The following is a 15,394-nucleotide window of genomic DNA, read 5'->3' as shown; positions in this document are numbered from 1 at the left end:
TTCTGGCTGCCTCCAGCTAGGGCACTAAGCCATCCAACCTCAGCGGTGGCCTGCCTGGGCTGGAGACACACCCAGGGTCACAAACCTGGGAGGATCTGGGGAAGAATGTCAGTGTGCAGTTGGCCAAGAGCTTCCAGGCACTGCGCTCACAGTTCTAGGTAACTTACATCCCTCCCAAACAGTGTGTTGCTAGAATGTAGAACGGAGGCTGTAAGGGAAAACAGATCAGCAAGCTTCCTCCAGTTTCAGTGCTTCTGTAGACTCCTGACACATTTTTGGAAGGTCTATGTGGCCTCTATAAATGGGGCTGGGGAGCTACAAAGAGGAGCATAATGACGCTTGTCCTTTCTCTGCCTTTTTCCTCCTCCTGTTTCTACAGGTGCCATGACAATGATCACAAAGTTAGTGGTTGAAACAACACTAATTTATTATCTTACAGTTCTGTAGGTCAGAAGTCTGACATAAGTCTCACGGGGCTAAACACAAAGGGGTCCGGAGGGCTATGTTCCTTTTCGGAGCCTTGAGAGGAGGATCTGTTTCCTTGCCTTTTCCAGCTTCTGGAGGCTGCCCCCATTTCCTTACATCGTGCCCCCTTCCTCCAGCTTCAAAGCTAGCAGTGGCTGGTGGAGTCCTTCTAGTATCTCGTGTGGTAGGGTCTGGCCTCCTCTTCTGCCTCCCTCTTCCACTTTTAAGTACCCTTGTGATTGCACTGGGCCTGCCTAGTTGATCCAAGATACTCTCCTCATTTTATTTTATTTTTTTTAAAGATTTATTTATTTGAGAGAGAGCAAGAGAGCACTAGAGTGAGTGGGGGGTGGGGCAGAGGGAGAGAATCTCAAGCAGACTCTCCACTGAGCAGGGAGCCCAACTCAGGGCTCGATCTCACAACCCTGAGATCATGACCTGAGCCAAAACCAAGAGTCGGATGCTTCACCAACTGAGCCACCCAGGCGCCCCTACTCTCCTCATTTTAAAGCCAGTTGTTTGGCAACCTTAATTCATCTTTGCCATTTAACATAACTCATTCACAGGTCCTGGGGATGAGGAGGAGCCCATCTTCAGGGTCCCAATATTCTGCCTACTACAGCTGCTATTCGGGACCACTGTGCAGGTGGTGAGTAAACATATGCTTAACTCTGGAACCCTCTGGAAGGTTGCCTGAGGAGAGCTCCAGGCCCCAGAGGATGCTCCTTTGCAGTCACTGAGTGTGTGTGTTTGTGTGTTTGTGCAGTGCGTGTGTGAAGAAGTACACACGTGCACTTGCACAGTCCCACATCTCCATATGGGCAGACCCCTCAGCATGGCTGGGAAAGCACATGTCCCAACACTATGACATTTCCAAGTGAGTTAGCTGGAGGGTTGCAAAAATAACGTCGGCTTGACTTGCAGCCAATTCCCACACTCATCTCTTTGGAGGAGAAAGGCTCTAGGATGGAGTGTGGGAGGCGATAAAGTTTCTTACTGATGAGCGTGTGGGTTGACCACATCATCCCATGTGCGGGAAGAAGCAAGGCGGGAAGGGGGACAGCTTCCTTTTCCAGCATTAATGAAAATAAAAGTCTCCGCAGCAGCATTTCTCAGCTGCCCCCCCAAATGAAGATGTTGCACCTTAGTTCTCTGGTGTGGGATCTGGGTTCCTCTCTGCAGTCTCCCTCCTGGCCTTCCGGTTGGATATTCATTAATTGTCACAGATATTGGGAAACCACTAGCAGAGGAGGGCTTCCCACAGTCATTTTCAGCAAGGATTAGAACTGAGACGCCTGGGAAGACTGAAGAAGCAGGTGATGGGAACTTCACCGTGGACAAGGAGTCACCCCAGCTCCTGGCTCGGGTAGCATGCTCAGTAGTGATGGCTGCTTACATAGTCTTCCACGACAAATACGTTGGATCTGACATGTCTGGGGAAATCAAGCAGCCCTTAAAAATCCCACCTCTGCTCAGACTTCATGATGGATGGAACACGGACTATGTCTTGGGAAGCCGTGGGGCTTTGGGTGAGTTATGTATATTCTTGGGGGAATTCACACAGTGATCTCAAGCAGCTCATTTCTCTCTAAGACCCCTCCATGCTCAAAACACCAATCGCTTCCCCCTCACATGTAATTACATGTGCTTCCTGTTCTTTAAAACCTCAGGAGAACCTTCCAAGGTCCTCTGGAGATGAGGCTTTTCTCAGAGGTGAGTTGAAGCCCTGAGCTTGTCCCAGGATCTCCCACTCCAAGTCAGCCGGAGGGGACCACAGACCAGCTCTGCTGAACAGAAAGGCCCCGCCTTGGAGACGAGCCTTTTTCCCTTTCTCCTGAGCACACTGGTTTTTGGGCCCATCTGTTTGATTTGGTGTTTGCCTGACAGCGTGGGAAGAGCAGTAAGTAAGCACAGTCTTAGACATCAGATGTTTAAAATTCTATACTTTCTCTTCCATATGGGGGCCTGGAATCCCTACGATGGGCCCAGGTGAAAACAACTCTTAGAACAACACCTAAGAAGGTGAACTTTGGATGTTGCTGCCGCCTGTTACCCTCCCAAAGACATACAGCAATGCACTGTAACAGAAGCAGGGCTCTATCTCTTGGACTCCATCTCTACTAATAGCCCTCCACCCCAGCACCTGAGAGGAATGCATCTGTAGGGGTGAGTGTGTGCACTGTGTATGTGCGTATGTATGTGTGTATGTGTGTGCGTGTGTGTGCATATGTATGTATGTGTATATGGGTACGTTTGTGCATGTACATGTATATACGTGTGTGTGTGTGTGTGTGTGTGTGTGTGTGTGTGTGTGGTGGAGAAGAAGGAGCTGTACATGAGGTACAGAGAGTTGGAGGAATTGGTCCCCAACTCCCAACATTTCCCTTGGGAGTCTTAGCTATCATTACATGCCTTCCTTTGTTCTAGGGCCTCACACTTCTCTGGGAAGGATCTATTTGTGGTACTGAATCTACTGGAACCAGGTCTTTATGAAGACTGTTGTAGATGAATACCTTCTACAAGGAAAGTGCACAGCAACTTGGAAGGAGGGGCTCACACTCCTCAGGATCGCGGAGCTCATGAAGCTCTGGGCGTGCCGTGTCCGCATGTGGACCCTCTCGGGGAAGCCCCAACCCCATCCAATAACATGACAGCCTGAGAGATGTCTCTCCCCTTGGCCCCAGTAATCTCTCTCCTAGGATTTATCTAAAGAAAATAACTTCAGATGTGCCCTGCATTTATGTGGAAAGATATTCATTTTGGCAGTATTTGTAAAAATTAAAAATTTGAAGCATCTTAAATGTCAAATAATAGGGAACTATTTAAATGAGCTATGATATGGACATACAATGGAATACCAAATAGCCATTAAAATTATGTTATTGAGAATTATTTAATGGTTCTGGAAAAATTTCATGGTAGAATGTGAAGTGACAAAATCAAGAAAACGCTAGTGGACTTAGTGTGCTTGTAAGTCTCTAAAACTCATGCACAGATAAAAGATTGGAAGGGAGGACATTACAATTTTAAAATGATTTCTTCAGGAGATAGAATTATAGATGATTATCATTTTTGTCTATAAGCTTTTCTAAATTTTCAAATTTTCTACAATAAACATGCATAAAAAGTCTAGCCCCAGCAGCTGACATCCGCTGATGGGATGGTAAATGGATGGTGCAGGTCATCCTAAACTGGCCTGTCTGGGGTACAGAGTTGGAGCTACAGATAGGATATTTCCAAGGTTTCTGCCAGAAGACAACACATTTTAAGCCAACATGTTTAGGGTCCCAACCACACACTGGCAGCTTGCACAGCCTAGGCCCCCGAAGGCAATGGAAACATCGGGAGACTATGTCTGGATTTCCAAGGGGGGTGATTGCAAGAGGCATGAACTCTGACAGTTACCCGCTGCCCGGTGCTCCTGCCTACCAGTTTCGGGGTCACATTGGTGTTCACAGGGGTCTAGGAGCCGCCGGGCACAGAGGTCCATGGCCCAGGGCCCACTGGAGTTCTGCTGAGAGAAGAGCACCACTTGAGCTGGGTTCAGCCAGTCACTGGCATCCAGCTGGCTCCCCTCCAGCAGGATGAAGCGGCTCCCTGCAGGAGAGAGAGAGGAGGCATGCCTGTGGGTGCACTACAACACACACACACACACACACACACACACGCACATGTGCGCGCATCAGTCAAGACAGAGTAAAGGATGCTCCACAGATTAACCCAATCCGAGGTCATTACTCCTACCAGCCCTGGCCTGTCATGAGCCTCTGAGCAAGGGATCAGCAGATGGAGCCTCGGCCACCACTTGGACCTCCTGCTGCCCTTGCTCCATCATCCCCTGCTGCTTTGCTCGATCCCATCTCTATCAGGGTGGACCTAGGGAATACTGGGACAGAGCAGCACTGTGATGGCCACGGCATGGCTCCATCAGACCCAGCCATAGGCACTGGCATTCACCCAAGGAGCAGGGACCTGCTGCCTGGTCTCCACTTGCCATGAAATAGCAGGCCCTCTAATAGTGCGGACAGTCCCCACCTGTTTTCAGCCTTCTAGCAGCAGAGAGAAGAGACATTAACAAGTCAATTAGGTACTCTGGGCTTCACGAATTCAGGGCCTCCTGAACCCATACTACTCCCTCATTATATTGGGGTCCCCCAGAACGAAAGGAAATTATTGCTTCAGAGTTCTAGGCTTTTAGCAAGTTACTGCAATCGGGAATTTCTCACCCGGGCATACCAAACCGAAGCATGGCTGATTCTTAATCATCTCCACAGCTCCACTTAGCTTCTCCCTTCCCCAAAGCCAGAGAATCTCTCGGTGTCTATCTACCTGTATCTAGCATGCTCTGTACTTCTCTACAAAGATAGGGACTTATTTTAAAGCAAACAGAAATGAGAAATTGGAGTGGGCATAGAGAAGAGGAGGTAATCTGTTCAATTTTATGGGGTTTTTTTTTTTTTAACCTGCTTTCTGATTTCATCTGTGGACAATCCAAATTTGTCCTAAGCCTTACTTATCTGGGTTTATTTTTCCCTCACTTACAGTAATAAGTAACAGTGAGCCCTGGCTTCTCTATCTTCCTGGCCCAACATGAAAACTTCCCCTTTGGGGAGGAAGCCGCATCCTCGCAAGCGAGCTTACCATCGGCGATCAGGTGCTCGGGGACGTGCAGGGTGATTTTGACAACGAGGGGGCAGCTGACATGGGAGGCGCACACGAGGCCGATCACACAGCTGGTGATGCTGATCAGCGTCAAGGTGGTCTTATTCACAGGACTTCGGGGAGAGCCCACTGGAAGCAAGATACAAGCAAGACACATTGCGGTAAGAGTCTTGGCAGTGGGAGGCTAATCTGGCTCTGCTGCCCAAACAAGCAAACAGGGGAGGCACTGGGCAAACCTAGCCCAGGCGGGGAATGTTCTGGCTCATGACCCCAGTGAGCTTCATCCTCATGGAACACCATGTCGGCCGCTAGAGTCAGAGGGACTTAGCCTACTGGTGGCCCTTGGGGTCAACAACAGTCAGTTGTGTGCAAGTTCACTGCACTCTTCCTGGGACAGGCTCACAAAGAAATCATAAAGGAGGGCATTCTCCCCTGCTGCTCACCTGGCTGAGCTCCAGCCTCTTGCCCAAGAGGATGCTTCCACCATGTGCTAGAACTCTCTGCGCTTCTCCCTGCTTCTTGCACAGAGGGTGCTCTCACAAACCAGCTCCTTCCTCCCATGGCTCAAACTACTTCTCCAACTGCTGCCTGAGGAACTTTCCAAGCTCTGTGGGTGGGATTCCTACAGGTGACTCTTTGTCTATAGGACTGGGAAGGAGGAAAGTCTGCTCTGTATGTGTAGGGGATGTTGTCATGCTTGAAGGGCCCCCCCAGTCCTGCAGTCAGAGATTATAAATGGCAGCTTAGTGAGCAAATAAGGATGCTGAGGAGACAGTTACAGGCAGGTGCGGACAGGAATAGGAAGGAAGGTTTTCTTGGTGTGTCTTTGTTTCTGGTTTTTGTGCAGAAGATAAAATGGTAGTAACAAGAGGGACATTTCACGTGGAGGCAGAACAGATGTGGGGAAGTAAGAAAGCAAGGCAAGTGGCCAACAAAATGTGTCCTTTGTCATTTTCTTATGGTCTGGTCTGTGTTGGCATTTATGACTGATAGAAATAAAAGGCAACTATTATGTCAGACATTGGGTGAAGTGCTTTGCATACATTATTTTATTTTTATTATTTGCTTCCTTAGAATAAATCTAGGAGTCTGGACAGTAACTACCTACTTCACAGGTAAGGAAAATAAGTCTCAAAGAGATCAAACTCATAGTGACAGTTAAAATTTATGAAGCGTAATTATGTGTCAGGCGCCAGTGCGCAGGCTTTACGTGGCTCATATCACTTAACGATGACCATGGTCTGATGAGGCAGCTCCCACGGGGGACAATCAGAGAGGCGACAGGGCACGTCCAGGGTCAAGCCGCTGCTAAGGAGCCGGGATCGAGGCAGGGGTCCAGCTGAGGCGGCAGCCCAGACAGGGCACTACTCAATCTTTGGGCCCAGGGAAGTCTTTGGAATGGCTGTTCTCGGGACCGCAGGGAAGATTTGGGTCCATGGCGGCACCCACCCATTATGGCGGCAGGTGCCCTGAGTGGTGTGCTGGCAGGAGCTGGGATGAGAGACCGCAGGGTGGCAGGCAGCCTCTGGATCCTCTGTCCCCTGCTACCTAGAGATATTCTTTTCACCTTAGGATCCTTTCACCAAGGGGTCTATTTTCCCACACTTACAAATCTCTATCCCCAGCCCAAACCGGACCTGAGCAGCAACAGATCTGCCACCATCCAGCACATCCCCCAGGCACTCGAATGCAAAACTGGACTCTCCCTCTTCCTTCGATTTCCACCACCCGGAGAATGGCGCCCTGAGCTACTTGGTTTCTCCAGTCGGAAAACTCCACCTTGTCTGACCCTGCCCTCCGTTACATAAGCCATGCCCTCCCCCCTTCCGATGCCATTAAATCTGGTTCCATCTTGTGTCCAAAGTTTCTCTTGCCTTCATTCTCTCCATCCCGACCCGTGCCCGGCATCGCACACCTGGATTGCAGCAAGAGCCATGTGCCCAGTCTCCCTGCCTCAACGTCCCCCACTGTCGCCTACCCTCCGCAGGAGCTCACAGGCACCCTTTATGAAGCAGAGAGGACCAGGGCGATGCCTCTGGTCTGAAAAGCCTCCAGTGGCACCAACCGAAGCGTTAGGTCCGAGTCCTCCGGTCAAGGCGCGTGCTGTCTCCTGATCGTCCAGCCTGTTTCCTAAGCAAACTGCAAACCTGCACCGTACGCTTCATTCTAGTAAACTCTTTCCCACTCTCTGACTAGACCATTATCGTTTATGTCTCTGTGACTTTGCACATATCATTTCCTCCTCCACAGAATGCCATTTTGTCACCTTGTCAGCCCGGTATACACCTACTCTTCAAGCCTCAGCTCCAACAGCATCTCCTTGTAAACACTTCCCTGAAACCTTTAAGAGCAGATTCTCACTCATCCCTTGCTGTTCCTCTAGCCCTGGGTGCACCCTGCTGTTAAAGCTTTTATCACACGGTGTTGTCACTGTTTACGGGTACTTGCTCCTGCTCTCATGTGATTGCAATAACTTGCTACTCATCTTCCTGCCTCCCTGGTCCTTCTGTATCATCCACCCATCATACAACACCTCTACCTGGCTTCAAAATGTCCAGCGGTTCCCTGTGACCTACGGAACAAAGTGCAAACTCATGATGCAGGTGTAGTCCTCGGGGAGCTGGCCTGTTACCCAGGCCCGTCCCTACCACCCCGTGGCCTATGTTCTTACACCTGCTATACAGAACTACTTTCACTTGCTTAAAATTACCATGTTCTTTTGTGCCGTCCAGGCTTTCTATATGCTATTTTCTTTACTGGGATGTCCTTACCCTAGATTTTCCTTTTTCAAGAAATTCTACACATTGTATATAACCCAGGTCTAATTATTTTCTCCTTCTTTGTCTCCTATTGCTGCCAGGTAGAATGACCTGTTCTGTCCTCTGAGTACTCATTTTACTTTATTTATAATATTAAATTAAGCCTTATCACTGTGCCATGTTTTCATGATTCTACCTCCCATCACAAAGCCTGACCTATGGCAGGTGAGTTATAAAATTTCTTGCCGGCCTGATTGATGTATTCAGTTCAGTTCAATGAACACTTACAAGCATCTATTATAGGCAAAATCCTTCACTGGTCACTTTGGAAAAATAAATTAGACATGCCCATCCCTAAGAAGCTTACAGTCTAGTTAATAGCAATAAACAGTTGATGTACTAGGAGAGCTTGGTATTTTAAAGGAACAGTTTTATGCCGCAAAGAAACATTCTAATTCATTACTATGGATTTTCTTAAACAGGATTTTATTACAGCAGAACACACCCTGCTCAGAGTTGGATGGGCCGAGGTTGACTATCAGCTGTATATGAATATATAAAGAGGATCAAGGGATCCACATTCTCACCTCAAGGATACTGGGGCATCAGACGTTAGGCTGCCCAGAGCCCCACTGATCTCTTGAGAAAAATGCTGGGAAGGAATTTTGTCCCAATAATAGCAAAGCTTAGAGAAACTGGACCTGGGGAATTAAAAGGGCTGCTTCCAATCTCTGGCAGAACGCCCTCAGTGAGGAAGGAACTCAAGTAGAGGTAGGAGAGAGCAAAATGTAAATGTCTTTTGGGGGGCATTGACTGATTATTGGTTGGGGAAAAATGCCATTGGGTATAACACAGGGGGAGGCCACTCAAACATCCCCCACTGTATCTCAACAGGTCCCTGTCCGAAATTCCTTAGGATGGAGTGCTGCACAAGCCTGATGCTGCACTGCAGAGAGGTCTGGGAGCATCGACAATGGGGACTGCATAGCGCTCTGCCAGTCACCCAAAAAGCACATTTTAATATAATTTAATGCTTTCAGGAGCCCTGTGTGTGAGGTATTGTTAACACACTTCCTATATGAGGAAACAGGCTCAGAGAAGCTGTTGTTCTCCTCCAATATCACACAGCAAGTAAACGGTGAAGCCTACTGAACCCAGACCTCCCTCAGTGACAAGAGTGCCACCAGCAAGGTCATGGGCAGGGGCACCTCATCTGCCACCGCCACACCTGAACATCAGGGGCAGTGGCCCGGGGAGCATCTGCGCGGAAGGACAGCTCTAGCAGTACTGAGGAGAGTGCATGAACTCACCGGAACCCTGCCGGGAGAACGGAGGGGACTTGGAGGTTTGGGGTCCCATGATGCTGCCGGGGAGGGGATGGGAGGTCAAATACCATTACCCAAGGATCATTCCTCAGCGACCCTGCTCCCCCGCTGCTGCCTCGCCCAATCCCAAGGCCAGCGTGGCTGTGCAAGCAAGAGTACATATACCGTCCACATTTTCACATACAACACACTTCATCAACTTTATTTCCTGTGTCTAAACAGCAAAATATGACTCCTGAGGCTTCCAGAAGGAATTGAGAGTCTTCTGACCAAGAAATAGCCTTTCAAACAACTTGAACACTTGTTTGAGAGCGCCATTATCTGGGAGAGATGATTCTCGGAAATTTTCCACTCTAGGCTCTTCTTTCTTCCTTAGGAGGAAGTACCAGCTGTGGTCCAGGGACGCTTCCTGCAGAAAGTGGCTTTGGTCCACACAGCCCCCCGCCCGACCCAGCACCTGTGCCGCTCCTCGCCTCCCCTGCCCGGAGCCCCACCACCCGCTGTGACCCCTCCAACCTTCCCACCTCTGCTGCGCCTCCGGCTCCGCGAGGGGTCGGTGTAGAAGGTCAGCTGGGGGTCGTTTTCTGTCTCGGGGCCAGAATCTCCTTCAGGGTTCAGGAAGGCGGAACCAGCTATAATGAAAAGAAGCACAGCACAGTCGACATCTTCAGTTTTTTCTTCATGACACCAAATCACTGGGCATGTTCAAGAGAAAAATCAATAAAAACAAGAGCAGGCTGACTGACAATTTGGGAGCAGTAGTCACGGACGCTGGAGCTTCCTGATACCCAGATTTATTGGAGAAGTGGACCTTTTTGTGACAGCGGTCACCGGAGCCCACCCCCAGCCAGCCCAGGCTCCCCGCTCCATCCACGCCCCGCCGCCTCCCCCCCCCCGCCCCCCCCCCGCCACCAGAGATGGCCTTCATGGATGGGGGGTGGAAAGGGACGGAAGGGAAATTTCCCTCCTCAAAAGCTTTTCTCTGGTCCTGGAATTAATATGCATTCAATGGGATAAACAGGAAAAAAATAATAAAGAGAATGCAGAGAAATGTGCAAAAAGAACAACCCCAATATCCCCTAAATCCTGTCAATCAGAGAAAAACTCTGTTCACATTTGACGTATATGTTGTCTTTTTCTGATACAGAAATAGATAAAGGTTTTTAATCTCCCCTTACGAATGGCATTTTGCTCGGGTTTTTTTTTCCATTTAATAAATTGGTGGGCAACTTCCCATATGAACAAATATGGATCTATCTTATCATCCTAAATGGCTGCATGATAAGCCACTGGACGATAGACAGATGTGCAGGTAGCTAACCGATTCCCTACTGATGGACACTTAAGCTATTTCCAATTTTTCCCTCTTTTAAACAATGTTGTGAGGAACAGCCTTTTACACACGGCTTTGCACACTTGTCCAATTATTTCCTAAGGATTAATTCTTGTTTATGAAATTACTTGGTCAGAAGGTTTGTACATTTAAGTTTTTTGGCTAAGTAACACTCAACAGGCTTCCAGAAAGCCTGGGCTCAAACACACACCCTCTAGCCATGCCTGAGTGTCAGGGGTCCAGGATATGAATGGTCCTGCCTCTACCGATATTAAGGAAACCGCCACCCGCAAGCCCTCCCATCAGACACAGATACCTCTTGCCTTGTTGTTGATCCGCTTTCTCTGGCTGCTGGAGGTGTGCGAGAGCAGAGTGGCCTGCTGGTGGTTGGAGTCCACGGGGCTGGTGGCAATGATGTTATCCTTGTACTTGTTCATCAGCGATAGCTTGGCATTGTCGCTTCCTGCAGAAGGAAAAGTCAAGGCAAATTCTTTCAGAGAAAAGGCCAAAAGAAAGTGCGAGCAAGGAAAGCTGCTTGAACCACGTAAATGGAATTTCACAGAATTGAAATAAGGAACCTTTAAAGTGAGAGATTGGCAGAGACTAAATACTCCTCTGATTTCTGCAGGGCTACAAAATTGAGGGAGGAGAGGAGAGAGATGGCAACTGAAAAGCCAAGTCATTGATTCTGTATTGATTAGGGTCACGACATGTGGCCCGTGGGCTAGAGACAGACAACAGATTCCTTTCTCTGGGGCGGCACAGAGCTTTAGAAGAAGCTGAATTTGAGTGCATTCAGGCAAAATATGCCTTCTCCCTCTTCCACCTAGTCGATCTCATGACCCATGAAATCATGACCTGAGTTGAAACCAAGACTCAGATGCTCAACGACTGGGCCACTCGGGCGCCTCAAATTCGAGACTTCTATGATGTGATTTCCCTCTCTTCAAGCGCCACTGAGGAGCGCCTGGGTAGCTCAGTCACTAAGCGTCTGCCTTCGGCTCACGTCATGATCCCAGGGTCCTGGGATTGAGCCCTGCATCGGGCTCTCTGCTCGGTGGGAAGCCTGCTTCTCCCTCTACCACTCCCCCTACTTGTGTTCCTGCTCTCGCTTATCTCTCTGTCAAATAAATAAATAAAATCATCAAAAAAAGCCCCACTGAAAGTCTATATATCTTAAGCAATATTCAGTATGAAAAATGTCTTCTTTAGAGAATTGAGCAGTTTTTTGAGGGATCACTGTCTTGGGGCTTTATTTATGAGGAGTTGCTTATTTACGGAAGTCTCAGAGATAGACAGGAGGGCTGCTATAAAAGAAAAGTACAGTCATTTCCTCTCTGCATTTTGTTGACCCTGATTTTGTTCAGCCTGATCAGGTCCAAGTCTTTTCCACCCAGCATCTCCATAGAAACACAAGGCATCTAAGGTCAGACAGCTTGATTGCATTCCTAATCTTCTTTGAAGAAGTACGACCCTTGTAAAGACCAGAGAGGCATGGGCAAGACAACACAACCAACCACTCCCTCCCCAGACCAAGGTCTCCAGAGTCATAGAAAAGAACAGACACCTCTGTCCTCCCACTCAGTGGATACTTAGATCACCTAAGCAAACATGCGACATGCAAAAATGCTGTACACACGCGCTGATCTTTCTTGCTAGCTTCTTATTTCCCTGGGGACTGCTCTATTATATAAGAAAAAGGCTCTATCTAACCCACTCTTCTGTTGGGTGTAAAGGTGTCTCTGCTTCCAGTGCAAAGGCGAAGCGGAGAGGGATTCAGTGTATACCTGTTCTTCTGATTTCCCCCATTAGAAAACAGGTCCCGTTGTCTCAGGAAAGCATGTACCCTCTGGCCCACCCGGGAAAGGGCACAGGTACATGCCATTATGCATGACAACCGGCCCCAAGACTAGAAAAGCTGTTCCCTACTCACTCCCTAGTTCCCCAAGGGGAGGAGCGACTTGCCCACCTGGCGTGAGGTCCATCCCTGCCTTCTCGTTGCAGCCCTGCAGGGAGTCCAGGGTGCGGGTGACCTGGCTGGCGAAGTCCTCCCCTCCGTTCATGCACTCCCTCTGCAGGTGGTGGCGCAGGTCTGTGATGTCGTACTCATAGCCGTCCAGGATGGGGGTCTCCCGGATGCTCAGGGTGCCACTGGAGTTGTGGCCCTGCACACGGGCATTGCGCAGACTCTCCCGTCCGTGCCCGCCGATCAGCACAGAGGGAATGTAGTGAATCTCATTGGCGGCCTCGGCGCTGGCACTCTTCTGGGGCTGGGGCACCCTGCGGCGCTTGCACCAGCGCCGGCGAGTGTATAGGATCATCACCAGGCACAAGATGGACAGCAGCAGAGCAATCATGCCACCCTGGGAGGAGAGGACAGCAGACAGACGTCGGAAGATGGGTGAGCTCGTCCCACAAAGAGGCATCGCCCCTCCCCCCCCATCCATCACTCACTCATTAATTCATTCATTCAGGTGCGGTAAGCACTTAGAGCAAGCATCACCACAAGTCCGTGGTGACAGGTGTTGAAGGAAAATGGAGAAAAATGGACCTGGGATGACCAGGGCCTCATTTAAGTGATCCACAGTTGCTTCTGGCTTAGCAAACACTGTGAAAGAGAAGTCTGTGTGTGTGTGTGTGGTGTGTATGACTTCAGTTGTAGAAATAGGGGAGAGGGTTAGTTTGTTAAGGCAAATCTGTTATGCAGAAAGCTGGTTTCCAGCCAATTTTTAGCAGCAGAATGGCATCTAGTTTCTTCCTGTCTCACATCTTAAAAATCAGCCATGTATATAGATTCTAACTCTGGCTACATCAATGATCAGTGAGCCCCCCCAAATTTGGAACCTCAAAGTCCTTCTCTATATAATGGAGAAGGTGCCACTTGGCCTGGGAAGGTGGTGGTAAGGACTATGTTAGGGAATGGTGCACAGTGCCTAGCAGAGTGTGTCACATGGAATCAGGGATGGCCTGAGCCTGACCTTAAATGTCTCCGTCAGAGTAGGGGAAGACCATCGACCAATCCAAAGAGAAGTTTGCATCCATTAGGGATTTACAAGCAAGTGTGTGGCAGACGCTCACCATCTGAACATGACTTTTTTGGATCACTACGGCTTTAGGGGACAGCTTACTCCCACTCACGATGTCCTGAGTGATCGAACTCCCATTCTTGCTCGAGGGAGGGATTGAGACCCATGTCCTGGAGTCCGGCTGGCAAAGGAGTTTCCTTGTGAACCTTCTCATGCTCCCAGGCCATCCTCTGAGGCCACTCCCTAAACACCAGGACTCCACTCCGTTGTCTAGCAGAGGCCAGGATGCCATGCTTAGTGACACTGAGCACCTCACCTTGACATTCCGGGGGAGGGGGGGGTTGGGGGGAAAGCCTTACACACCCGTTGCTCCCCAGCACTCAGCAGGCATAAATCTTCCAGTGCACGATCTGTATTCACTCCCCTTATTTTGGTCAATATCCCTCCGAACCTGTTTCATTAGGTGGGGCTGTGCCAAATGGTTCTGCTCTCGACTTGGGCTTCAGTCACTGCCACCCCATCCAATAGGCTAGAGATGAAAACCCCTTATTAATTCCCAGGGGGCCCACCCACACAAGGCTGGGTCAAGATTATCCCCTCAAACACATGAACAAGGGCTTTCTCCAGTCTTGTGAGAATTATATCTTGAATTTATAAAGTTCCTCTCCCGATAAATCTTCCCATTTACTTTCCCTCCCCTGCCAGCACCGTGAACAAAACACACACACACACACAAAATGTTGCCACTTTCAAACAGGCACAGAGCAGCTGAGACAAGAAGCAACAGAGTCAGTTGCCAAGTGACAGGTCATGTCAGGTGGCTTTTCAGGGACATACACTGGCCTCCATGTTTTTCAGATTTTTCCTTTATCTGTGGAACCGTTTCTCCTGGTGAAATCTCTCATGCAAGTAGACAGCATAAATATGAAGCTGCCCGTTGCAGTGAGGGTGGGGGTGCAGGGGTAGGTATTCCAGGTCATGGCCGACGGTCGCCTCCCTGCAGCCCACCGTCCCTCCCTGCAGCCTGCAGACCGCCCCCTCCCCAAGTGTCGCAGCCAAGCCCCTGAGCCCGAGCCCCGCAGCAGCGTGCTGAGAGCCCCTGCTTGAGTCCAACTTGCTAGTTTTTCAGCAGGCCCTTTATCTCAGAGTCAGACCCACCATCCTTTCCCTCACCCCAAATTGAAACTGCAACAATAGGCAATTAAGCCACACAGAAAGAATAAGTTCCAGAGTGAGAGAAGTTGTCAGACATTGAATTAGGCTAGTGAAAGCAAGAGGTAATTTTATTCCCTAAAGAGCTATAAGAGCAGTGTAAACATCAATCTCCAAGGAATGGCTGAAACACCAACTTTCCGCTCACACAGAGGTATTCGGGGGGGCCCCTCCAGGTTTCCCCTCAATTTCTCCTTTCAGATGATCACAACAGGTTATGATCGGATGCAGCCTGAATACAGCAAGAATAGCCGTCCAGTATGGGGCTGTCACTATGTATCAGACATGTGTTCTAAATGCTCCACACTTTTAACTACGCCGGATAGGGTCAACTATTTGCTCATTTGACCTTTGAAAAGGCTCAGGCACAGAGGTTAAGTAACTTGTTCAAGGGCACAGAGCAAATAAACAGTAGTTCCAGAATGGGAACAAAACGCCTCCCATGGCAGAGCCTCCGTGCCTAACCACCGGGCTACAGCGACCCTGCACAGCGCTTACACACTGCAAACACACACCCCTAGTGAGCGGTGTATCCCACAAATCATCAGCAGGTGGGATGCATGCATGAGCCCACTTAGATCTAGCCTCATTTCTCAAAGGGCACATCTAGCT

General features: G+C 49.3%; 1 protein-coding gene across 2 annotated transcripts in view; it reads right to left on the bottom strand.

Annotated features, from left to right (window-relative positions):
* ASTN1 (astrotactin 1) overlaps positions 1-15,394 on the bottom strand; it is a 304,291-nt gene that overhangs the window by 142,709 nt on the left and 146,188 nt on the right. Inside the window, exons 3-7 of one of the 2 annotated variants that reach the window (XM_044916397.1) lie at positions 12,514-12,907; positions 10,861-11,007; positions 9,736-9,843; positions 5,107-5,256; positions 3,871-4,062 (exon numbers count right to left, since the gene is read on the bottom strand). In XM_044916397.1, the coding sequence (XP_044772332.1) occupies positions 3,871-4,062; positions 5,107-5,256; positions 9,736-9,843; positions 10,861-11,007; positions 12,514-12,907 (991 nt within the window). The remainder of the gene's footprint in view (positions 1-3,870; positions 4,063-5,106; positions 5,257-9,735; positions 9,844-10,860; positions 11,008-12,513; positions 12,908-15,394) is intronic. The other variant, XM_021682607.1, reaches the window with a different exon arrangement.

Source organism: Neomonachus schauinslandi, chromosome 6 (assembly GCF_002201575.2).
Source record: "Neomonachus schauinslandi chromosome 6, ASM220157v2, whole genome shotgun sequence".
Taxonomy (NCBI): Eukaryota; Metazoa; Chordata; class Mammalia; order Carnivora; family Phocidae; genus Neomonachus; species Neomonachus schauinslandi.
Note: the sequence above shows the minus strand (reverse complement) of the source record. Positions and strands in the feature narration are given on the sequence as shown.